The following is a 25,709-nucleotide window of genomic DNA, read 5'->3' on the forward strand; positions in this document are numbered from 1 at the left end:
AAGGCCAGCCCTACCTTTGGGCAGACTGAAACTACTGCATTTGGTTCTCGAAGGGAGGCCAAAGCTAGCCTGCTGCCCTCAGGGGGATGTTGTCCCAACTCTGGTGTCAAAATAAAGTTCAACTGCCAATCTGATCAGCTTATTTACATGAAATAGGGAAGCTTTGTTTCTTCCTTTGCCACAGGTAGCAAAATGTCTTCCACTGGCTCTGCAAGGGAAGGGAGGGAAAAGGCTCCACAGCAAGGTAAATCCAGTGGTGTCATGGAGCCAGGGTTGATAGAGATGCAGCACCAGCACCTTCTGATTAGCAGGGATGCTGACATCATCTGCCACACCCACCCCTCAAAATGTCCAGTCTCCTCTGTCATTAGCCACAATCCTCACAGTAGCTGAGGGTAAATGCATTCTCTGTGCATCAGTATGTTGTTCCCTGTTGTAATGAAAACTGTACTGAGCTGGTTTGGTCTCAAATTGGTTATTGAGACCCATGAGCTTAAGAAAAGATATGCTTCTGAAGGAGATGAAAACTACTAGAACTGGCTTGTTGGTATGGACCTGCACAGCTGCCTGACTTTTTGTATTCTCCCTGGGGGTGTGGTTATGGGGACTTATATTTTCACAACGTACCACTGCATCACTGAGAAAATCTAAAAAGTAGGGTGAATCCAGCATTCCCAGGCTATGGCAGAACTTTCATTCTGCAGAATCATGACTCGGGTCCCGGCATCCTGAGCCTCCACAGAAATGTGGAGGTGAGATGCAAAGACAGGTGTCCAGCCAGGAGTTCCAAGGGTGAGTCATGTCAAGCAGAGAGGCCTTTCCTGTGACTACTCTTGAATTTGCAATGATTGAAGGAGAAGTCTGCTTCTTAGAAGGAAAAGCCAAGGGTGTCTACAGAAAAGGGTTTGCGCTGGGCTTCAAAAAAAGGTAACGATTGATGGCTACATTTTGTAAAGGGTAATTGCAGACACTTCATAGATGAATTGGTAACAAGGGTCACAAGAGTTCACATGTTTCTTGGCATAGTGGAACAATGTTGTCTGGATTGCAATCAGGTGTGGGTATGATTAGCTGTTTGTCCAGTGCAGAGGAGCAGAAAACTGTTGTAACATTTGACAGACCTGTTTGCTTCACTAGTACTGATGGTGAAGATCCCATACAGAATCCAAAGTTATTATCTCCCCTGTAATTATCAGAGCCACTGTAATTAATTCACCACGTCAACCCTCCAGAGGTTTTAAGAAGGCTGTAGAGAAAGAAATTCAGTATTCAAGTCTGAAATAGGAATTTAAAAAATTTAAATCAAAGCTCTCACTTTGAACACCTCCCCCTTCCTCATATAGGTCACGCTTCAAATCAGTGACTTTCAATGGACATTGCAACGCTTTAGGATCATTACAGTTCGTATCTTCCCTTAAGAAGTGTCTTGGCAAAGCTAGCAGCCATCTAAATCCAGCTTCTTTGAATGAAGCTGGTGGTCAAGATGATTCTGTAGAGAGACATGGGAGAGACAAACACAAGATGGATGTCTGCCATTCACATGATGGTGACTGTGATGATGGTGGTGCTGGTGATGTTCCCACACATGGCAATCAAAGTGCAAACACTGAGGTGCACCGGAAATGATCCTCTTCGTATTCCACATGAATGGTACCAGGCGGGTGAACTCCTCATTGGGGGGATTGCATCTCATATCCATTACATGTTCCCCACTGTTTCGTTTGACAAGCACCCTTCTCAGGAAACGATTACTTTCCCATTGTAAGGAATCCTCGGAGGTTTGGTTTTGATTTATGTATATTTCACATTTCTGTTACTGTAAATGGTTTTTGTCCTTTTGAACAAGAGGCATCATTAATGGTATATTTATAAAACATGAATGGAAATTAAGAAGCTGCTTTATAGCAGGACAAAGTATTTGTCCATAGACTATTATTGATTGTCTCTGCATGAGGTCTTCCCATGACCTGCTGCCTGATTCTTTTAACTGGAGATGTCAGGAACGGGACTTTTGGCCATCTACATGCAAAGCATGTGCTGTACCGCTAAGCCAACAGCCCTGGCTGAATGAATGAATGAATGAATGAACAGACAATAACCTTGGTGGAAACAGAACATAAAATGGTCAAGAACAGTGTCAAGAAAGCCAGCATGACCTTTAGAATCCTTAGCAATTTATGAGTCAGTTGCCTTTTATCTTGTATACATTCATGCCATTTTGGAAGAGAGAGAGGGAGGGTGTAGCTTTTTCTTCCCTGCACCAAATATGAACAAACCCAGGGTTGTGCCATGTCTACATAAATTCCCAGTTGTTTCTAAGAGAGAGCCGTTCAACGCAACAGAGGCATTGCTTTTCGGCAGTTAGTTGGAAGGACTATCAAATAGGAAGCTCTACACACCATCATCTAGTGCTATATTGTCCAGCAATACCCTTCCCCTTGGCAAACATTCTTCCACAGTGTTTACTCACCACTAAGATCCATTCAGCAGAAGCCCTTTCGAGCACTAAAATTAGCAGCTAAATGAAAATGTCCTGTTTGCAGGTTCAGCCCATTTCATTTTATTTTTTCATAATGGCACAAGTTCAGGAATTATTGATGAATAGGTTCTGATTTGCTGCTTGAAGACCCTCTCTAAATTACTCCAATTTCAGCTTCTCTTCCTGTGGATTGAGGGAAGGCTTTAGTTTTTAATATCACATTATTTCTTTCCTGTTTTAAATAAATACCAAAATATTCCTAAATGTAACACTCGGCCTTTCCATACTGGACAGGCTAATCATCAAGCCATTCTGTTTTGTCTCGCTCAAAGCCAGGACAAATCAGTTCTTACAAAACTACAGAAGGATTGTGCAAGGAACACTGGGATGCAGTGGTCTAATAACAATGTCCTGTGGATACTTTGTAAACAATGTGTGAACAAAACATGACCATTCCGGAAAAGGTAGCTATTGTGGAATCAAGCTGTATTTTCTGTGGAGTGCTAACCCTGAAAGGAGAGGAAATCATTTTAAAGAACACTTTGAAGCAATCACCTTGTGATGATATGGCAAACATATGGGCTATGATATACACCAGAAGAGAAAAGATAATTAAAGATGCAATCCTAGCCATGTTTAGACAGAAAAAAGACCTACACCTCAACGCATGCTGGGAGTTGTAGGACTTTTGTCTGTCTAAATCTGCACAGAATTGTGCCCTAAGGCACCCACTCACTTGATGGTAAGCACCATTGAAATGAGAGGGAATTACTGAGTAGGCATTTATAGGATTGCACTGGAAAGCTTCCTAGAAGGGAACAGCACTTGGGCCATGAACATTGTCAAACAGGTGCAAAAGAAGGCCAGGCATCACAGTAACAAGCCCCACACTTAACATGGCTGTCCGTCATGTGCGTCACTCTGACAGCTGTTTCAGGCTATGAATAGCGAAGTGCTGGCAGTGCACAGAGGTGTGGTGGTCTATGCACAAAGTACTTCATAACAAGCAGATGGAGGCAATGGTTTCACAAGCCATGACACAATGACCCAGTTTGCGTGACACGGCAGCCCATCATGCATGAATTAACCATAGAGGAGCCGTGGTGCATGCCGGCTACCATTAAGAATATGCAGCCCCTGAGAGGGAGATTATCATGTTGTCCAAACCCAGCTGACGGGACATATTTGAGGGTTAAAGAACCCTCACATAACCTGCAGTCCGTTGTATGGTATGCAAGGTTTGTTTACCCTCAAATAACTTCCAGTAGATGGGTTTTTGTGGCATATGCCCTGCTTCAGAGGTTCTCTCAAATTTTATTGTCAGTACGTCATGAACATCGATCAGCTGTCTACAGTTTATATAATCAGATTCCCCTTACAAGCAGATACTATGTGAAGACAATTCAATACTTCACTCAGATATAGGTAATACAGAATTCTAGATCTTAAGGAACACTCTCTCAGACAAGATTTTTCTGTTGTCTTTCACTCCAAAGCATTAGCATAACAGTACTAAATACAAGAGCTTATGCATGCATAAATTCAAAAACATGAAAACGTCTGATATCATTCTTAAACAAGGCTTCTAAGCAGAGTCAAGTACATTTGCTAATTCTCAACAATAATCAATATCATGCTTACCAAGTTGATTCTACAGGCAACACATTGGGGAAAGGTGATCCTAAAGGACAGTTTCCACTGTTGTGTGTTCTGAGTCTCCTTTATATACCTTTTGGATGCTATAAAATATGTCTAAACTATTTTTACTATAGCTTATGTTTCCTATCCAAGAATTCCAAAGATAACCTTTCTACTCTAAATCTTCATATGTCTAAACAAGAGTATCGAATTTTGAAGTTTCTTATCTAGATTAATGTGCATACCAACATACTTATCCAAACATCTTAACTTTCCCTGACATACTACAGGTATGTTTAACACAATCTCATTCACTTGATATCATCCTGTCTTGTGGGCTTGTTTTTCTTACGTATTTACTGTCTCCAGTGAGGCCATTGGTCACTTATCTGATGGCCCATCTGACCTAATGACTTTACGAGACTCTACTAATTGAAAGTCGTAAACCTAAATCTAACATTGACACCTCCTTATCTGGATGCCTTTCTAAGCCATAAAAGGATCTATTTCTAATTGCCTGGTACATCTGGCAAACCTCAGAGCTAAGACATTTTAATTACTCTTGGGTCAGAAGCCCATACTGGGTGATACTAAGCATTGGGATCCCATTTTTAATCCCAGAATTCTCCTGGAGGCACTCAATTATAGACTTTCCTAACTGAGCTGCAGGGGTAAGATCATGCAAATGTCGACGATTTGCTTGATCTGCCACATTTTGCATGACACAACAACCCCTGACAACTCCCATTTAAGGGTAGCATATTCATAATGGTGGCTGGTATGCGCTACAGCTCCGCAAGGATTAATGCACCCATGAGGGGCTGCTGTGTCATCCAAACAACAACAACAGCAACAACTGTCCAGGGGTTTGGTTATTCTGCTCAGTTAACCAAAAGAATTACCGACAGCTTGGATGAAGAGGAAGAGAGTTAAATTCAAGATGCTTCTACTTCTTCTTGTAGAGGTCTCTGCAATGTAGTAGTCCTAAGACATTATAAGTGTGATATCAGTTGAAGACTCGCATGTTACTTAGTTCATAGAGCCACAGAACTGGAGGTAGGGGTGAACGAAAGTCACTTACCTTTTCTCGCAGCTTTTTCGCGGTGGGGGGGAGCGCTTCGCTGCTCCCCCCGTGAAGTTCAGGCCGGGGGGGGGAGGCTTCCCGCCTCGCCCGGCTGAAATTCAGGCCGGGGAGGAGGCTTCCCGCCTCGCCCGGCCGCGAACACGAAAGTAAAAAAAAAAAAAAAAAAAAACACGTCCCCTGATAGGCTACGTGACGATTCACGTAGCCTATCACGGCTAGATCTGGAAAGTCAGCCGTGATAGGCTACGTGAATCGTCACGTAGCCTATCACGGGTGACTTTAAAAAAAAAAAAAAAAAAGCGCGTACACGAATGGCGGCCCCCATAGGGAGCCGCCATTCGCGTTCCTTATTTAGTTGCTGTAGTCTACGTCAATGTTTACGTAGACTACGGCGAAAATAAGGGCAACGCAAATAGCGTTGCCCTTATTTTCGCCGTAGTCTACGTAAATCTTTACGTAGACTACAGCGACCAAATAAGGAACAGGAATGGCGGCTCCCTATGGGGGCCGCCATTATCCGTACACACTTTTTTTTTTTTTTTAAAGTCACCAGTGATAGGCTACGTGACGATTCACGTAGCCTATCACGGCTGACTTTGCAAATCTTGCCGTGATAGGCTACGTGAATCGTCACGTAGCCTATCAGGGGACGTTGTTTTTTTTTTCTTTCATTGCAATGGCGGGGGTGGCAGCCGGTCGAAAGACCGGCTGCCGCTCCCGCCCCGCTCAAACACCGGACGAACCGCCAGCCGGACCCGCCGCCGGGAGGGACATTCAGGGAAGGTAAGTCCCGTCCCGGGGGGGGCGGGGGGGCGGAGGATTTCTCCCCGAAACTTGTTCGGGGGGCCGAACACATTGGCGCTCGGCCCCCCGAAGTTTCGGGGAGAAATTCTCCGCCATCCCTAAGTCTGGAGGGGGCCTTGAAGGCCATCTAGTTGAACCTGAGCTTGGAACAGGCACCCTGGAGCTGGAGCACCCCCAACAAATGGCTGTTCCGCCTCTGCTTGAAGACCTCCAGTGAAGGAAAGCCGCCTGGGTAATTGGTTCCATTGTCAAACTGCTCTCATCCTTAAACCACTTCTCCTAATGTTCATCCAAAATCTACCCACCTAGTTGGTTTAAGAGTGCAAGCAGGCCTATCTTCATGAAATGGAGTTTTTTAACAGCAGCTAAAAGACAAAAGAAAAAGGGATTTCTTGATACGGAGATTTGATTGTATGAAGAGACATATCATGTCTTCCCTCAGGGTTTTTTCAAAATATTTTTTATTAATTTTCCAAATACAAAGACAAATTTGTATTTGGAATACCTGCTGCTGCTGCTGCCGCCGCTGCCACCGCCACCAGGCCTTCCCCGTAGACTTCTGCCTGGCAGACCACCAGTCCCTGCAGGACCAGGCCCCCAGGTACCGAGCCAGCTGTGCTGTTCCACCTGCCCTCCCTGGAGGGGCTACATAAGCTGGCTGGCTGGGGTGGCCTGGGAGAGCCAGGGCCTGCAGGAGAAGCCACCACCACCACTGGGGAAGAGGTGTGCCTGCTGCTGCCGCCGCCGCCGCCGCCGCCACCACCACCACCACCACCACCAGGCCTTCCCTGTGGACTCCTGCCTGGCATTATTTTTAAGGGGATTTTTAATTGTTTTTTTGTTTGTTTGTTTGTTTTTTCTGGGGGATTTTGTTGTGTTTTTAGGGGTAGGTAGCCTGCCTGATAGGCGGGAGCAAGGGGGCATGTGTCCACCTGATGGAGGCAGTGGGGGGAGTGTTGGGGGCCAGAACATACTGAGGCTGGGCAGCAGGCGCTGGCGGAGCGCTAGGGGCAGGCCATGCCAGGTAAGGGGAACAAGGGAGAGATGTGTAATATCTGTCCCCTGCTCCGGGCCTGTCCAGAGCGAAAGAATGGTTGGGGGAGGCATGACCCCATCTTCTGGCCTTCATTTGCTGCTCTGCAATGCCAGGTCTGTTACCCAGAAAACCTCCCTCATCCATGACATGATCCTGGATGAGGGTGCAGACCTGGCATGTATTACGGAGGCCTGGCTGGCCGAGGCTGCTGCTCCAACCCTTGCAGCCATGTGTCCAGCCGGATTTTCGTATGCCGATGGCTGGGGATCGGGGAGGGGGAGTGGCTGTTATCTACCGAGAGTCCTTGGTCTTCACCAGACCCCCTCTCCAGGAGACCAAGGTTGCTGAGTGCATGTACTGGAGGTTGGGCCCGAAGGGCAGTCTGGGGATTCTGCTCGTGTACCGTCCACCCCGCTGCACGACTGACTCCCTGGCCAAGGTGCTTGAGGTGGTCTCTGATGTGCGTGTACAGTCCCCTAACTTATTGGTGTTGGGGGACTTCAACGTACATTCGGAGGCCATCCTCACAGGAGCACCTCGGGACTTCATGGAGACCATGGCCTCCTGGGAGCTGCACCATATTCTAACTGGGCCCACCCATGTAGCCGGTCATGCACTAGACCTTGTGTTTGTTTCTGGAGAAGCGGGGAGTGATCTGGAAGTCGGGGGTATATCCACCACCCCCTGGTCATGGTCAGATCACTATCTGGTGATGTTGGACTTCTCGGTTCCACAACCCCTCCGCAGGGGTGGAGGACCCATTAAAATGGTCCACCCCAGGCGTCTTATGGATCCAAATGGATTCCTGAACGCGCTTGGGGATTCTCTGGGGCACGCCAACGGCCACTCGGTCGAGACCCTGGTGGGTGGCTGGAATGCCGCAATCACTGGGGCATTAGATCAGGTGGCTCTGAAACGCCCTCTCCCCCTGAACAGGGCTTGGACTGCACCATGGTTCAATCCGTGGTTACGAGCTCTGAAACAGAGGTGAGACGGCTAGAGCGCCGGTGGCGGAAGTCTCGCTCCAAAGACGATCAGACACGGGCTAGAGCTGTATCTTCAGCCTATCACGTGGCGGTGAAGGCAGCAAAAAAGGAATATTATGCTGCCTCTATCGCGTCTGCAGAGTGCTGTCCCAGGAGGCTGTTCCAAGTGGTCCGGAGCCTGGTCGGTCCTGTGGCTCCGGAACCACTGGAGCATTCTAAGGCCTCCTGTGAGGCCTTGGCAAGGCACTTTGCAGATAAAATTGATCAGATTAGGTGTGTTACTCTGCACGCTGTGGATACAGTTAGTGAGCAAGAGGCGGCCTGTAGCAAACCGGTTTTGTGGGATCAGTTCCAGCTTCTTCCTCCTGATGAAGTGGACAAGGTGTTTTCATCTGAATGGCCGACCACCTGCTTACTTGATCCTTGCCCATCTTGGCTCATTATGGGCTGCAGAGAGAGAGTGGGTGAGGGGATCAGGGCGGTGGTGAACGCCTCCCTTGAGGAGGGAGTGATGCCATCAGCCCTCAAGGAAGCAGTGATAAGACCATTCTTAAAGAAGCCCTCCCTGGATCCTCAAGTTCTGAACAACTTTCACCCAGTCTCAAATCTGCCATTTTTGGGCAAGGTGATTGAGCGTGTGGTGGCGGTGCAGTTGAAGGCACACTTGGAAGAAACTGATTATCTAGACCCATTTCAGTCGGGCTTCAGGCTTGGGCATGGGAAACGGCCTTGGTCGCCTTGGTAGATGATATGAGGAGGGCTCTGGATAGGGGTGAATGCTCCTTCCTTGTTCTCCTCGACCTCTCAGCGGCTTTTGATACCATTGGCCACGGTATCCTTCTGGACCTCCTGGAGGGGTTGGGCATTGGAGACACCGTATTGCGGTGGTTCCGGCCCTTCCTCTCTGGCAGGTACCAGAGGGTAGCACTGGGAGAGGAGGTTTTGGACCCGTGACCACTTACTTGTGGGGTGCCACAGGGTTCCATCCTCTCCCCGATGCTATTTAACATCTATGTGAAGCCGCTGGGGGCTATCATCAGGAGGTTTGGGGTGCAGTGTCATCAATATGCGGATGACACGCAGCTCTACCTCTCATTCAAATCTTCACCAAGGTTGGCCGTAGAATCCCTGTCCAAATGTCTGGAGACGGTGAGTGGCTGGATGGGAAGGAATAAGCTGAAGCTGAACCCTGACAAGACCGAGGTACTTTTGGTGGGAGACAAGAGGAGGCTAGGGGATGTTGACCTGGTGTTGAATGGAGTACGGCTACCCTTGAAAGACCAGGTCTGCAGCCTGGGGGTCATTTTGGACTCCCAGCTGTCCATGGAGGCTCAGGTGTCAGCTGTGAGCTGGACAGCGCTGTATCAACTCCATCTGATACGGCGGCTGCGCCCCTTCCTTCCCGACCATCTGCTCCCATCAGTAGTACATGCCCTGGTCTCCTCTCATTTAGACTACTGTAATGCGGTCTACATGGGGTTACCCTTGAAGATGGTTCGGAAACTGCAGCTGGTACAGAATGTGGCGGCTTGCCTGATTAAAGGCAGCCGCCGGCGAGATCACACGACTCCAGGGCTGAAGGAGTTGCACTGGTTACCAGTTGTTTTCCGGGCCAAATTCAAGGTTTTGACCTTTAAAACCCTATATGGTTCTGGCCCAGCCTATCTTAAGGAGCGACTCCATCAACACCAGACAGGCCGCTTAACAAGATCAGCCTCGGATGGCCTTCTCTCTGTCCCATCAGCCAGGACAGCTAGACTGGTGGGGACGAGGGAGAGGGCCTTTTCTGTGGTGGCCCCCACTCTGTGGAACTCCCTCCCTAGGGAACTCTGCCATGCCCCCTCTTTAATGAGCTTCCGTCGTGCATTAAAAACATGGTTGTTCAGGCAGGCATTTGGGGTGGGTTAGGGTATTTTAAAAAATGTTTTTATTGTAGAATTTTATTGTTTTGAACTGTTTTATTGTATGTTGTACATTGCCCAGAGTGGCTTGGTGACCAGCCAGATGGGCGATTAATCAATTTAATAATAAATAAATAAATGAATAAAACAAAATACATTGAATTTCAATGTAGTTATCGACAAAGGGTAGTACATTTAACATAAGTTTCCCATTTACTTCACCAATGAAAATATAGGTGGAATCCATTGCCTGCTTAGAGGTTTTCTCTATGGCCCCTTCATAATAACAAATTCTATTTAGTCTCTTTTCCATAATCTTAGGAAAGGCTTTGACAAATATTGATTCATATGTCCTGTTTTTTATATGAAATCAAATCATGCATTACTTTATTTTAAAAGATCAGAGATTTTGACATTTGCCTTCAGCTAATTTCAGTGAATACATCAATTCTTCTTCCATGGGTATTTGACACAGCAAAGCAGGGAAAGAGAGGGACAGGGCCCCATCCTCCCACCCCCTCCCTGCCCCTGCCACCTCTTCTCTTTCCTATTTCTAGGCTCCCTCTCTGTCCTCCATGCTGTTCTTCCCCTTCTTCTGATCCTCACCCCCAAACCTCCCTGTTCCTTCTTTCCAGCCTTCAGCTCTACCTTATTTATTATTTTATGATTAAATTAATTCATTTGTACCACACCTTTCTGCTGAAAAATGGCACTCAAGGCAGCTTGCAATTAAAATTAATTAAAAAAATAGAACAATACATTAAAATGCAATTAACCAATAAAACAGGATACCAGAAAACCATACCAATTCCAGAGGAAAACTGCCTGTGGGAGGATAAGAAAAATGAATTGACCCTAGCTGTCCTTCGGAGGGAGTTCCACAGCCTGGGAGTGACCACCAAAGATGTCCCCTCTGTATTGCAACCAAATGCACCTCCAAAAGTGACAATGTTGAAAACAGGGCCTCCACAGAACGGGTGGCTTTCCTTTCTCCTCTTCTTCCTTGCCCGCTTTCCTCTACTTCCTTGGCCCCACTCTCCACCCCTTCCACCACCCACCCAGCATTTTGAACCCCACCCCACCACACACACACACACACACACACACACAGATAGAACAGAGTACCACACTTTGTTTTATTTTGAGTTTAGTTTATACAGCTAATGAAGATTGATAAATGGGGTATTTAATTAATGGCAGATTCATTACATTTTTGGAGCAGCCATTCTCTTCATTTTTTCACAACAGGGTAAATTAATTTTAATTGAAGTGGCACTACTGGTTTTCTCCGATTTTGCTCAAGGCGCAATTTAATGAAAGAATCTATTCTATCTGAGGTGCGTCGAATGAGAAATCAATTGATTGCTTTGCTTTCTTTGAAATTGAAATAAATCCTGGCAATTATTACTAAATTCGCATACATGGAGATATAAATTAGCAGGTGCAAATTTTATGTGGCTTGCCATCCTATGGGCCTGGCTTCTGAATCTCTTCAGTGCCTAGCAACACCCCTGCTATCAACACAAGCAGTGGAGGCTGGTGGCTCCCATTTCCGTGGGGCTGTGAATCCATCCCGGGTTTTAGGCAGAAACAGCCAGAACTCTAAGATTCCCAAGCTGCTAAAGCCTATCCCCAAGATAGGGTCTGCACCTTGGATAACTCCTTTAGAGTTCTGGCTAGTTCTGACTGAAACCCATAATGCATTCACACCTCACCGAAATTGGACCAAGCAGCCACCACTGAACACAATCCAGGAAATGCACACCATGAAAATGTTTCCCCTATTTCAAATGGGACTTGGTCATGACTAGATTGTGCCCCCTCCAGTGACTAAATTCACTGCAGAATTCTCTTGTCAAACTACAGGAAGTCACTTTATTTGCAGCGTGGTGGCAAAGTTCTACCAGCACATCCTGGCCTTGGTGTTTGCCATTAACGAGATCAATGAGAATCCCAAGATCTTGCCCAATGACACTCTCGGGTTCCAGATCTATGACAGCTATTCTGATTCAAGAATGACCTACCGTACCAGCCTGGATCTACTCTTCAAATCACATAAGATTGTGCCCAACTACAAATGTGGCATCCACGATAATCTCATAGGCGTCATCGGTGGACTGAGTGCTGATACCTCTGCACGCATGTCAGACATCTTTGGTCTTTACAAGGTTCCACAGGTAGGATCTCAGGATGTGGACTTCCTCACCCCAGTCTTTTCACAGCATGCTACACAGAGAGTCAGGACACCCTGCAGAATGGGGTGAGTTGCTATGTGTGTGGGGAGGCGGGATCCCCAAAATTAGGGTGGACAGTACTTTCACAAGTGGAAGCCCTCCTTTTGAGCAAGGAAGAACCTGTATCCAACCCTTGATCTCAGGTTATGGGACATTGGCATTTTCACAATCCCATGAAAGGTTCTAACATGAGTTCTCTTTCTGGTAGAAATTTGGTGGTTCAGAGAGGGAGGTATGATTAGAAAAGAAAAGATGGGAAATATGTGGGGCTGACCTAGATCACAACATGGGTATCAAAAGGTAGCCATGTATACTGGCGGCTCCTGAAACTGTGGATTGGACAGAGAGTCATGTTCAGCAGAGACCCACTGAAATCAATAGAACTAAAGTTAGTTATGGATAACTTGCCCCATTTTCCAGGGTGTGTATGAGAAAAAGAAAGAGAGATTGGGAGAGACAGCAACTGAACATTCAGGCTTTACACAGATCTCTAAGGCTTCCCATTAATGCTCCTTACTCAGAGGAAAATGATACTTTCAAGTTTTGAAGCATCGATATAAATAAAGTGAAATATAATTTTTAAATCTGGCTGTTCATTCGGGATGCAATCCTATACACAATTAATTGGAAACCAACCTGACTGATGTTACTGTGCTTTTAGGCTGCAATCTTATACCCACATCAGAAAGTTAGCCCCCTTAAGCTACATGTGACTGGATAGGATTGTACAGTTTCTCATATTGTTTTATTCTTTTAAGCATCTTCCAGATTTTTCTGGATGAAAAGGGCTGAAATTCAGTACATAAGAAAGAGAAGAATGAATAAATAAGAGTATTACAGCTGAAGAAGAGCTCAGTCCTATTCCCTTTCTTTCTTTCTTTCTTTCTTTCTAAGTTTTCATATGGCTCGTTTGAAACAGGAGTGAGTGATGAATCCCGTTTCCCATCCTTTTACCGCATGGTCCCCAATGAAGCCCTTCAGTACCAGGGAATTGTCCAGCTACTAAGACATTTCGGGTGGAAATGGGTTGGGCTTATTACTATGGATGATGAAGGTGGAGAACGTTTCTTGCAGATTATGGAACCAATGCTTTCTCAAAGTGGAATCTGTTCAGAATTCACAGAAAGACTCCTGCCAAACTGGCAGTTCTCTGACCTGGTCAACATTATCAGTATTACACTGAGTCATCTTCCAATTTTCTTGGAGAAAAAAGCCACTACAGTTGTGATATATGGAGAAAGTACAACCATTATCTGGTTGGCTTCTATTATATTGATAACAACTGTTTTTCCTCTAACAGATCATGAGTATAGCAGAAAAATCTCTGCGGGAAAAGTGTGGATTACAACAGCCCAAATTGATTTCACCGCACATATCTTTCTAAAGGCTTTTGATATGCAAATGTTCCATGGTGCTATTTCCTTCACAATTCATACAAAAGAGGTTCCAGGCTTCCAAAGATTTCTTCAGATTATCAACCCCTCTGGGTCAAAAGCAGATGGTTTTATCACAGATTTCTGGGAACACGCTTTTGGGTGTCCTATGCCAAATTCTGATGCATCAACAGACAACAATGAAACATGTACTGGCCGGGAAATGCTGCAGAGCCTACCTTCGCTATTCTTTGAAATGAGCATGACTGGCCACAGTTACAATATTTACAATGCTGCCTATGCTGTGGCTCATGCCTTACACACCAGTTACGTATCTCCATCCAACCACAGAGCAATGGCAGAAGGGAGCAGGCTGACACCTCAGAATGTGGAACCCTGGCAGGTAATGTGCACCTATATTCATGGTTCTTTCACAATGACCTTGGAACCATACACTGATGTGACCTACAGTACTCGGTATGGTATTGAACACTCAATTACTACAGAACATGGACACACAACTCTTCTCTAGCTCCTCATCTTTCTTCCTCAATTTATCCACTAAAGTTATTCCAAACGTTGATTCTCTTTCTCTCTTCACCTAGCTCCACTCCTTGATTCAGAGGATCTCCTTCAACAACACTGCCAGAGTTGAAATTATATTTAATGAATGTGGAGAGTTAGCATGTGGTTTTGATGTTATGAACTTGATCACTTTCCCAACTAACTCCTATGTCAGGATCAAAGTGGGAAGGCTGGATCCTCACGCCCCTCCAGGCAAACTATTGAGCATTACTGAGGACAAAATCAACTGGCAGAGAAATTTGACTCAGGTTGGAAAATAATAATAGCACTCAGATATTAATATTGATGGTTATCCAATGAAATGGGAAGGGCAATATATGTAAAGATAACAAAGGAAGCATTTCTGCATACAAGGCATAATTATATTTGAAATACACTGGAATGCTCTGTTGGCGTGTGGAACAGGGGAAATGGGGCTTAAAAAGAGGAAATGGCTCCAATTTTGGTGGGGCTGTGAATCCACTCTGGGTTTCAGTCAGAACCAGACAGAACTCTAAAGGTGCTGCATCTATTTTGCTGATATGGTTCAGCATCCTGGATATCCTGGAAGCCATGATAATGAAAATGCAATATCCAGACAGGACATTTCAAACAAATATGGACCACTGCCGAACAGAGAATAAGTAATGTTGCCCATCATTACTTTCTGGTGAAATCTCTGAGACAAGTCTCCAGTTAGTGGCCTTAGTTCAATTGCTAACATACTTCTACCATTGATCTGGCTAATGAAGGAAATTCTAATCTTCTACACTTCGTAGGATGCTTAGTGCATCAAGTACTAGAGTTCCATTCTTCCAGAATTCAGAGGCTCCTTTGTGCTACAAGAATTATTCCCATTGACCATACCACTTGTGCACTTAGAGATCTAAGATTCCATGTTGTTGGCTCTCCTCTTTATGGATAGACCATCTAATGTCAGATGAATTCCTCAAATGTTCCCTTAAAAGTAAGTTCTTCCAATATCATTGGATAGGTGCCACCTCTTTCTCTGTGTAATGACCACTGCCATCCTGGTTACGACAAGAAAAAGAAGGAAGGGAAGAAATTTTGTTGCTATGACTGTGCCCCATGTCCAGATGGGATGTTCTCAAACCAGGAGGGTAGGAAATGTTAAATCAAGCTTTTTAAATGACGAAGATGCAAACAACTTTGCTCCAGGATCTATTGTCAATTACATTCTGGAGAGTTTTTAAAAACTATGGGATTATGTGTCATTCTCATCATTTATAGATTATCCTTACAGATAAAATGTTATTAATATTTGTTCTTGGCCATCTTAAGGAAAATAGCTTCAGAAACACAGATAATACATTTTAGCATTAAAAAAAATCATTTTCCCAGATGATTCTATGATTTTCAGTTCCTCCACTCTTACCCCTCACATCCCAGCTAACAGAACCCTTCACTGGATGTATCTCTTTACATTTCCATGAGGGCCATGCACAAAATCACTCCCCAACCTACCGAAACATGGTGATGGGAAGGTAGCTTCATCCTCCATTAAGCAAATGGTCCTGTTACATTCAGAATTCTGTTTAATCATTTTTTAGTAAAGCAAAATGCTCCGGGACATAGTAATGTCAAATGGTAGGATGGGACAGAAATGATTGCACCTATATGAATGAGGTTGCAGGGGGAGAGGATGATGTGTCTCATCAAAATCTTCCTTTGTTGGCCCACAAGACTGGGGACTACTGCTGGAATTATTCTTTTGTTTTACTGCACAGAACTGGTGATTTATGATGAAGGAAGGTTCAAACATCTGTAGAAAACCACATGTCAAGCATGGAGGAAGTACAAGAATTGATCACTGCCATTTCTTTTGGAAGCATACAGGAGTGAAATTTATGAAAACTTCCATGGTGAAAGATATAAGATTTGGTAGACACCTGGTGAGGCAATTCTTAGTTGTGATAATAGTTTTGGTTCTAGTTACATTGACATATGTTTCTTTATTTTCAGACATGGAAACTTGTGTCAGTTGTCCAGAAGGGCACTATCCAAACAAATTCCAAGACAAATGCATTCCTAAGATTCCAAACTTCCTAGCTTTTGAAGAAACATTGGCCATCATTTCAGTTTCTTCAGTACTTACGTTGTCTCTGATCACGGCTCTGGTACTTGGCATCTTCATTAGGCACCGGGACACTGCCATAGTCAAAGCAAACAACCAAAGACTCACCTACATTCTCCTTATCTCCCTCCTCTTGTGTTTTCTCTGTTCCTTCCTGTTCATCAGAAAGCCCCATCAGGTGACCTGCCTTCTTAGACAAACTACTTTTGGCATTGTCTTCTCTGTGTCCCTCTCAACCATCTTGGCCAAAACTGTATCTGTAGTTCTGGCATTCATGGCTAACAAACCTGGATCCCAGATGAGGAAGTGCGTGGGGAAAAGGCTGGCATATTCCATTGTCCTCTCCTGCTCCAATGTTCAAGCAGGGATCTGTGCTTTGTGGCTGGCCATGTCTCCTCCATTCCCAGATTTGAACATGACCTCAATGATTGAAGAAATTGTTTTAGCATGTAATGAAGGGTCAGTCACCATGTTCTATTGTGTCTTGGGCTACATGGGCCTGTTGGCTGCTGTCAGCTTCACTATGGCCTTCCTGGCCAGGACATTGCCTGACAGTTTTAATGAAGCCAAATTCATCACCTTCAGCATGTTAGTCTTTTGCAGCGTGTGGCTGTCCTTTGTTCCAACTTACACCAGCACAAGAGGAAGGTACATGGTGGCTGTGGAGATCTTCTCCATCTTGGCCTCCAGTGCGGGATTACTGTGCTCCATATTTTCCCCCAAATGCTACATTATTGTGGTGAGACCTGACTTGAACAACAAAGAGCAGCTAATGTGAAGAAAGATGTAAATAACAGAGGAGATCATCCTTACATCAATGCCCTTCGTAACCTACACAAGAACACAGAGGTGGTGTAAATGAATTGTGACTAAGGAAGCCTATCTAACTTTGCCAGTCCTATCATTCTCCTCACATATGCAAATCACTATATATACGTAGTAATTAACCTATCCATGAGACCATTTATTCTGTTTTAGATGGTGAAAAAATGCTACAACTGTTAGAATGTGGTTACATGCTTGCTTTGTGACATGTGTGCTTAATAAACATCTCAATCTATTCTCCACATTTGAGGTATCAGCCACTCTTGAACAGTGGATATTTGGGGGAACTGGAGTCATTCTAGGAATCCTCTCACCTCTGTGGCCCCATCTTCTGTTTCTGCCAGGGGACAGCTTGCTGTCAATGTGGTGCAGCAGGCACAGACACAAGAACATTTTACGAATAAACAAGACTACAACATAGGAAACTTTGGGAACTTTGTCCAGATGGTGGAGCATCACCTTAATGTTCCCAGGAAGAGAAAATAAACTGGAGAGTTCTGGATATAATGCAGAAACGAGTTTTATAAAGCTGACTTAGTCTCAAATTGTTTATTGAGACCCATTAGCTTAAGAAAAGATATGCTTCTGAAGGAGATGAAAACTACTAGAACTGGCTTGTTGGTATGGACCTGCACAGCTGCCTGACTTTTTGTATTCTCCCTGGGGGTGTGGTTATGGGGATTTTCAGGAGGAGCGCTCATTCTTTCAAAATATACCACTGCATCACTGAGAAAATGTAAGAAGTAGGGTGAATCCAGCATTCCCAGGCTATGGCAGAACTTTCATTCTGCAGAATCATGACTTGGGTCCAGGCATTCCTGAGCCTCAGTAGTGGCTCCACTACAGAAATGTGGAGGTGAGATGCAAAGACAGGTGTCCAGCCAGGAGTTCCAAGGGTGAGTCATGTCAAGCAGAAAGGCCTTTCCTGTGACTACTCTTGAATCTGCAATGATTGAAGGAGGAGTCTGCTTCTTAGAAGGAAAAGCCAAGGGTATCTACAGAAAAGGGTTTGCGCTTGGCTTCAAAAAAAGGTAACGATTGATGGCTACATTTTGTAAAGGGTAGTTGCAGACACTTCATGGACGAATTGGTAACAAGGGTCACAAGAGTTCACATGTTTCTTGGCATAGTGGAACAATGTTGCCTTGATTGCAATCAGGTGTGGGTATGAATTTAGGGATGTCGGAGAATTTCTCCACGAATCTCCGGGAGGCCGAATGCCAACGCATTCGGCCCCCCCGAAATTGGTGGGGAAATTCTCCGACACCCCCCGCCCCCCCCCCCGGGATGGGACTTACCTTGTGTGAATATCCCTCACAGCGGCGGGTCCCAGCCTATCACGGCTGACTTTGGAAAGAAAAAAAAAAAGCGCGTACGCAAATGGCGGCACCCATGGGCGCCGCCATTTGCATTCCTTATTTGGTCACGGGTAGTCTACGTAAAGATTTACGTAGACTACGGCGAAAATAAGGGCAACGCTATTTGCGTTGCCCTTATTTTCGCCATAGTCTACGTAAATCTTTACGTAGACTACCCGTGACTAAATAAGGAACGCAAATGGCGGCGCCCATGGGCGCTGCCATTTGCGTACGCACTTTTTTCTTTTTTTTTTCAAAGTCAGCCGTGATAGGCTACCTAAAGATTTACGTAGCCTATAACGGCTGACTTTGAAAATCTAGCCGTGATAGGCTACGTAAATCTTTACGTAGGCTATTACGTTTTGTTTTGGTTTTACTTTACTTTTTTCTTTCACGGCTGGAGAGGCAGGGCGCTCCCCCCCCGGCCAGAATTTCAGCGGGGAGGGATGGGGCGCCTCCCCCCTGGCCAGAATTTCACCAGGGAAGGACGGGGCGCCTCCCCACCCGCCAAGAATTTCGGAGGGAGAAACGAAGCGCCTCCTCCCCCACCGAAGAAAGCTGCAGGACCAGGTAAGAGACTTTCGTCCATCCCTAGGTATGATTAGCTATTTGTCCAATGCAGAGGAGCAGAAAACTGTTGTAACATTTGACAGACTTGTTTGCTTCACTAGTACTGATGGTAGAGATCCCACACAGAATCCAAAGTTATTATCTCCCCTGTAATTATCAGAGCCACTGTAATTAATTCACCATGTCAACCCTCCAGAGGTTTTAAGAAGGCTGTAGAGAAAGAAATTCAGTATTCAATCTGAAATGGGAATTAAAAAAAAAACTCCACCATGTAATTCACAGCACAGATTAGGGACTAGAGTCAGCCAGGGAGCTCTCACTTTGAACACCTCCCCCTTCCTCATATAGGTCACGCTTCAAATCAGTGACTTTCAATGGACATTGCAACGCTTTAGGATCATTACAGTTCGTATCTTCCCTTAAGAAGTGTCTTGGCAAAGCTAGCAGCCATCTAAATCCAGCTTCTTTGAATGAAGCTGGTGGTCAAGATGATTCTGTAGAGAGACATGGGAGAGACAAACACAAGATGGATGTCTGCCATTCACATGATGGTGACTGTGATGATGGTGGTGCTGGTGATGTTCCCACACATGGCAATCAAAGTGCAAACACTGAGGTGCACCGGAAATGATCCTCTTCGTATTCCACATGAATGGTACCAGGCGGGTGAACTCCTCATTGGGGGGATTGCATCTCATATCCATTACATGTTCCCCACTATTTTGTTTGACAAGCACCCTTCTCAGGAAACGATTACTTTCCCATTGTAAGGAATCCTACAGACTGAGGTTTGATTTTAGTTTACCTATCTTTCATTTTTGTTCTTGCAAATCACTGTCATCCTTTCGAAAAAATGGTGGTGGTGGTGGTGGTGGTGATGGTGGTGGTGGTGGTGGTGGTGATGATGATGATGAAAGAATGGAAGATAGAAACCTGTTTTACAGCAGGACGAAATATTTGTCCATTCAGCCTATGACTGATGTTCTGTGACTTCTCAAAATATCTCCTCCACATGGCAATTAAGCTTCGAAAAAGACCCATTAGTGCCAATGAAGGCTTTTCTTCTAAGCTTAATTGCTTGGGGTGAGAAGGATTTTCCTCCAGGAGACAAAGGGTCAGACATAGAAGATCCCCAGACTGAGCTACAGCAAGAGAGAGAGAGAGAGAGAGAGAGAGAGAGAAGTGGTTTTTGCTAGGGATGTACGAAAGTCACTTACCTTTGCTCCGTCCCTCCTCACGGAATCCTTGACTGGGGGGGAGGCAATCCGGTCCTCCCACCCGGAATCCTCGACAGCCGGCTCCACTCCACGGCCAGGTCGCAGAGCAGACAGCCTGGTGCGGACGCAAATGGCGGTCATCCAGCTAGACAGCCATGATAGGCTACATAAGAATTTACGTAGCCTATCACGGCTAATGTAAAAAAAAAAACACTCAGTGTACGCAAATGGCGGCGGCTACAGCGGCCACCATTTGCGTGGCCTATTTTTCGCCGACTTATCTTACGTAAATATTTACGTAAGATAAAACGGCGAAAAAAAGGGGAACGCAAATAGCGTAGTGGATGCTATTTGTGTTCTTTTATTTTTCGTCGTTCTGGCCTACGTAAATATTTACATAGGCTAAAACGGCAAAAAATAAAGGAACGCAAATAGCGTCCACTACACTATTTGCGTTCCCCTTTTTTTTCGCCATTTTATCTTACGTAAATATTTATGTAAGATAAGTCAGCAAAAAATAGGCCACGCAAATGGCGGCCGCCGTAGCCACTGCCATTTGCGTATGCTGCGTGGATTTTTCTGTTTTTTTACATTAGCCGTGATAGGCTACATAAATTCTTACGTAGCCTGTCACAGTGCGAGGATGGCAATGGCGGCGGCAGCAGCCCTGCCACAGCCGGCCAGGAGACCAGCCACCGCCGCCACCGAATCCGCCACTGCCGCCGCCGAATCTGCCCCAGGTAAGTGCCGTCCCGGGGGGATTCCGCGGGGGGGGCAGGAGGCCATTCTGCCATGGATTCCAGGGGGGGCAGATTCTTTAGAATCTGGTCTCACTGGAATCCGTGGTGGAATTCTCTGCCACCCTTGTTTTTGCCCTACTAGGAGTTTAGACAATCTGGGCAGGAAGCCCTTCTCCAGACACCTCAAGTATGAGTTGGATCCTGGTTGTCCATGTGTGTGTGTGTGTGTGTGTGTGCGTGCGTGTGTGTGTCCGCACGCTGGAGTTTGGACGAAAAGTCTGAAGTCCCCACAACTTGGAGAGACTTCCCTAGAAAATGCAAAACAGATAAAGGAAGCGAGAGAACCCCCTCTTTCCAACCCCTTCATGCCTCTGCCACCTCTTCTTCTTCCTGTTTCTAGGCTCCCTCTGTCTTATCCATCCTGTCCTTCCCCCTTCTAATCCCCATCCGCAACCTTCCTCTTCCTTCCAGCAAAGCTTCCCTTCCCCTTTCCTCTTTCTAATCTTCTTCCTTGCTCCTCTGTCACACTCTCCAGCTCTCACCCCTCCAACCAACCAACCAAGCAGCATTTTGAATCACTGCACAAACAGAATTGTGTACCACATTATTTTATTTTGAATTTTGTTTATGGAGGTATGGATGACTGATAACTGGGATAATTAATTAAAAGGGGACTGATTATATTTTGGAGCAGTATCTGGGTGGGAATTGGAAATCAGTTGATGCAAACGTTGCCATTTTAGGTGTGTGAGAGAGAAAGAGAAAGAGTGGGAGGGAGGGAGGGAGGGAGGGAGGGAGGGAGGGAGGGAGGGAGGGAGGGCTCATGAGAAAACTTACCAGGCACTCCCTTTTCTGCATTTTTTCACACCATTGCAAATTATTTTTTATTGAAGAGAAACTACCAATTTGTGCAAGGTGCAAACTTCTGGAAGAATTAATTGTACCTGAGGTGATTTGGATGACAAATTAATTGGCTGACTTTGCTTTCTGTGAAATTTAAATAAATCCAAGCAATCATTTCTAAATTTCGACATGGAGATATAAATTAGCAGTTAGTTAGTTAGTTAGTTAGTTAGTTAGTTAGTTAGTTAATCTACAACATTTATATACTACTCGACATCTAGACAGATTCTGGAGTGGTGAATAATAGAAGATACAAAAATCAGATAAAAGAATAAAACTTCATGTTAAAAATTATTTTTAAAAAAAGAATTCTGATAAAAACTGTGGCTGGTCAGTCAAGGAAGGCTTCTTGAAATAAAGATGTTTCCAGGAGGTGCCAGAAACAACATAGTGTTGGTGCCTGCCTGACCTCAGGGCAGGGAGTTCCATAGAATGGGGGCCACAACACTGAAGGCTCTTCTGTCTTCGCTGGGTCGACTACAATTGGGTCATAGCTCCATGCAAATCCACCAGGAGCATGCCTTCTGATGACCTCAGTAACAGAGAAGATTGGTAACGGAGAAAGCGCTCTCTCAGGTATCCTGGTCCCAAGTTGTTTAGGACTATGTACACTAGTACCAACACCTTAAGGCTGTCCCAATAGCGAGTAGGCCACTAACACGGTTCCCTCAGCAAAGGAGTTGCATGCTGAAAGGGGGCAGTTTCGACATCAGCCAAGCTGATGCATTCTGCACTAATTCCAGCTTCCAGAGCAGCCTGAAATCTTTTGCAAAGTGGCATCCTACGGGCCTGGGTCCTGAATCTCTTAGATGCCTAGCAATGCCCCTGCTATAAGCACAATCCAGGGACCGTAAGCCATGACAACATTTCCCATGTTTCCAATGGGACTTCATCATGATTCTCTTTACTCGATTGTACCCTCTCTGTACAGTCAGTGACTAAATGAACTGCAGAATTCTCATGTGAAACTACAGCAAGTCACTTTATTTACAGCGTGATTACAAAGTTCTATCAGCACATCCTGGCCTTGGTGTTTGCCATTAACGAGGTCAATAAGAATCCCAAGGTCTTGCCCAACATCACTTTGGGGTTCCAGATCTATGACAGCTTCTCTGATTCAAGGATGACCTACCGTACCAGCCTAGATCTGCTCTTCAAATCACATAAAATTGACCTCAACTACAAATGTGGAGTCCACAAAAATCTCATAGGAGTCATTGGTGGACTGAGTGCTGATACTTCGGCATGCATGGCACATGTCTTTGGTCTTCTCAAGATTCCACAGGTAGGATCTCAAGAAGTAGACTTTCTCACCCCCTTTGTCCAACAGCAACCCATCTAGCCTCCTGAGAATGCTACACAGAGAGTCGGGAGTCCCTGTTGAATGGGGTGAGCTATTATGTGGAAACATGGGGGATCTTCCAGAATTGGGTGGACTGTCCTTCTGCAAGTAGAAACCTTCCTCTAGAGGAATGAATGCCCTAGAATCAATCTATGACCTCAGAATGTGGGGCATGGGCACTTTCACAATCCCATGGATTTTTCACTTTTGTCTTCTCTTTCTGATATCGAGTTGATGGTTCAGAAAGAGCGGGAGGTATGATTAGAAAAGAAAAGATAGGGAAATATGTGGGCCTGGACTATACTATAACATGGGTATCAGAAGGTAGACACGTATGCCAGTGGTTCCAGAAACTGTGGATTGGACTGAGAGTCATGTTTAGAAGAGACTCATTGAAATCAATAAAACTAAAGTTAGCTGTGGCTAACTTGTCCCATTGATTTCAGTTATTCTGTTCTAAGCATGACCAAGTCTAGATTCAACCCTGTGTGTTTAATATGCTGAGAGGGAAGAATAAGTCCAAAGGTAATGGTTATGAATATGCGAAGGAATAGCTTTCAAAGGTTTATATGAGAAACAGAGAGGCTGTTCAGCCTTATTGATCTGTCTTATATAAACACTTAACACCGATCTATACGGCTTTCCATTAATGCCCCCTGTTGATACTTTCCTGTTTAGAAGCATCTATATGCTAAAATGTACGTGTGTGTGTGTGTGTGTGTGTGTGTAAAATTCAACGTCGGGAGTAAAGTGGTTATCCCTTTTTGACTGCCTTCCCATTGATTGATTCTCATGAAACACAGCTCATTGGAAAGCTCTTGAGATGCAGATTCCACAAATAACAATGGTTTTCACTATAATTCCAAGCTGGGAGTTTATGTCCATAAAGCTATTCTTTACAAGAATTAGGCTATTTTCTTATAACAATGTACTATAAAATTTAATTTTAATATAAAAATTTCAAGTATAATGAAACAAATATAATAAATTGCAAATTGGAGGAAAATGAAATATGAACACACAAACAGTATCTGTACACCTTTTTAAACACAGGTGCAGGCCAAAGTACAATCATATGCCAGTAACATATGGCCTGTAAACAAATCATGAAGAGATTAGGAGACACCTACGGTTAAGAGTAACCCAGTCAAAGTTTAGTTATTGCTCAGAAAGGAAATCTCTAGCTGCTAAATTTAACTAAATAACATTTATATATTCCACACATTACTAACTTGCCTGGACGTCAAATACTTGCCTGTAACAGTAACTTGCAGGCCATCCACGAGAGAAGAGGCATTGCAGCCCCCGCCTGGATCCTGCCACACCTGCATACATAGGTGACACATCACCCTGTTAATGACAGCAAAGCTCTGACCGGCCTTACGTCGGTCATGATGTCAAACCAGCCCAGGCGCAGGAGGCAGACCATGCGTCCTGCAACCAATATTGACAGGTTTGATATTAGCAACTGTGTCAAGGTTTGTGAACACTGCAATGCCTTGCTTTTCAATGGCAAAAGGTCAAATCTTTGCTGCCATGGTGGACAGTTTTCACTACTGCTGTTCACTTCATCCGCACCATTGTCACTGATGGCTCCACTCTGGTCAAGCAATTTCTGAAGGGCATTTGCAGTGCCCCAGGCTTTGCTTCCTTCTACACATCACTCAAGATGGCACAGCTGCAAGGTCCCAGTCCATTTGAGCTCAAGGTGCAAGGCTCAGTTTACCATCTGATGGACACTTTGCAGTCGGATGAGACTCCAAGCTACAGCCAGCTGTACATTCTTGACACCGATAGAGAAAACTCTCTGGAAAAGACCGTGATGCTGGGAAAGATTGAAGGCCAAAGGAGAAGGGGACGGCAGAGGATGAGATGGCTAGATCACCGATGCAATGAATATGGACTTGAGCACACTCTGGGGGAGAGCAGAGGACAGGAAGGCCTGGCATGCTATGGTCCATGGGGTCACGAAGAGTCGGACACGACTGAATGACTGAACAACAACAACAACAACAACAACACATCACTCAAGACGGCACAGCTGCAAGGTCCCAGTCCATTTGAGCTCAAGGTGAAAGGCTCAGTTTACCATCTGATGGGCACTTTGCAGTCGGATGAGACTCCAAGCTACAGCCAGCTGTACATTCTTGACACTGATGAGCCCACCACGGCTCGCCTCGAACGAGCAGAGGACAGCACACCGGACTGCACCTTGCTGGAGTCACTCACTAAACTCCTACTTATTGTTAAGTCATAGACTAAGGACTAATGGCATGTCAGTGAAACCCTTGAGCACAAGAACGTTGGCTGGATGTGCACCAATGGACGTCTCATTTGCTTCCATCTGACCACAGAATGATGACCACTATGGCTCGCTCTGGGCACTATAACGTTCATCATGTCACTGAAATTGCTGCTGTATTGGTTACCTCGGATGGCTTTCCTCTGGCTGATCATTGTCTGATTGTATGCCCTAGAGGTGGATAGTGTTGCAAGATCTTCTGTGTGGAGAGTCATGGTGACCCTTTGGTTTACCCTTTGCTGCACTGACACATTGAGA

At 45.2% G+C, this 25,709-nt stretch overlaps 3 protein-coding genes across 3 annotated transcripts; all 3 read left to right on the forward strand.

Moving 5' to 3' along the window:
* Positions 1-1,558: 1,558 nt before the first annotated feature.
* LOC146342651 (vomeronasal type-2 receptor 26-like) lies at positions 1,559-12,669 on the forward strand. The gene is made up of 3 exons (XM_084807965.1): positions 1,559-1,761; positions 11,814-12,105; positions 12,583-12,669. Exons 1-3 carry the CDS (start codon positions 1,559-1,561, stop codon positions 12,667-12,669), a joined length of 582 nt encoding a protein of 193 aa, XP_084664091.1.
* A 450-nt stretch (positions 12,670-13,119) lies between these two features.
* Positions 13,120-16,972, forward strand: LOC146342652 (vomeronasal type-2 receptor 26-like). The gene is made up of 4 exons (XM_084808626.1): positions 13,120-13,938; positions 14,141-14,368; positions 15,094-15,220; positions 16,083-16,972. The coding sequence occupies exons 1-4, from the start codon at positions 13,120-13,122 to the stop codon at positions 16,970-16,972; spliced, it is 2,064 nt and encodes a 687-aa protein (XP_084664752.1).
* Positions 16,973-19,510: 2,538 nt separating this feature from the next.
* On the forward strand, positions 19,511-25,406 carry LOC146342653 (extracellular calcium-sensing receptor-like). The gene is made up of 4 exons (XM_084807967.1): positions 19,511-19,713; positions 22,801-23,092; positions 24,487-24,627; positions 25,260-25,406. The coding sequence occupies exons 1-4, from the start codon at positions 19,511-19,513 to the stop codon at positions 25,404-25,406; spliced, it is 783 nt and encodes a 260-aa protein (XP_084664093.1).
* Positions 25,407-25,709: the final 303 nt, after the last annotated feature.

The sequence above is a fragment of the Heloderma suspectum genome, chromosome 6 (genome assembly GCF_057233095.1).
Source record: "Heloderma suspectum isolate Gila_16-S chromosome 6, 16-S_ref, whole genome shotgun sequence".
NCBI classification, from domain to species: domain Eukaryota; kingdom Metazoa; phylum Chordata; class Lepidosauria; order Squamata; family Helodermatidae; genus Heloderma; species Heloderma suspectum.

Bases quoted from the DNA above. Each gene is read 5' to 3' on its own strand.
- LOC146342651 (XM_084807965.1), top strand. From the start codon at position 1,559: ATGGTGGTGCTGGTGATGTTCCCACACATGGCAATCAAAGTGCAAACA. The intron at 1,762-11,813 runs GTAAGGAATCCT...CTTTATTTGCAG, and splicing joins GAAACGATTACTTTCCCATT to CGTGGTGGCAAAGTTCTACC. The intron at 12,106-12,582 runs GTAGGATCTCAG...CCCATTTTCCAG, and splicing joins GTCTTTACAAGGTTCCACAG to GGTGTGTATGAGAAAAAGAA.
- LOC146342653 (XM_084807967.1), top strand. From the start codon at position 19,511: ATGGTGGTGCTGGTGATGTTCCCACACATGGCAATCAAAGTGCAAACA. The intron at 19,714-22,800 runs GTAAGGAATCCT...CTTTATTTACAG, and splicing joins GAAACGATTACTTTCCCATT to CGTGATTACAAAGTTCTATC. The intron at 24,628-25,259 runs GTTTGTGAACAC...GGCACTTTGCAG, and splicing joins ATATTAGCAACTGTGTCAAG to TCGGATGAGACTCCAAGCTA.
- LOC146342652 (XM_084808626.1), top strand. From the start codon at position 13,120: ATGGTCCCCAATGAAGCCCTTCAGTACCAGGGAATTGTCCAGCTACTA. The intron at 13,939-14,140 runs GTAATGTGCACC...CTCTTCACCTAG, and splicing joins AGAATGTGGAACCCTGGCAG to CTCCACTCCTTGATTCAGAG. The intron at 15,221-16,082 runs GTAGGAAATGTT...CTTTATTTTCAG, and splicing joins GATGTTCTCAAACCAGGAGG to ACATGGAAACTTGTGTCAGT.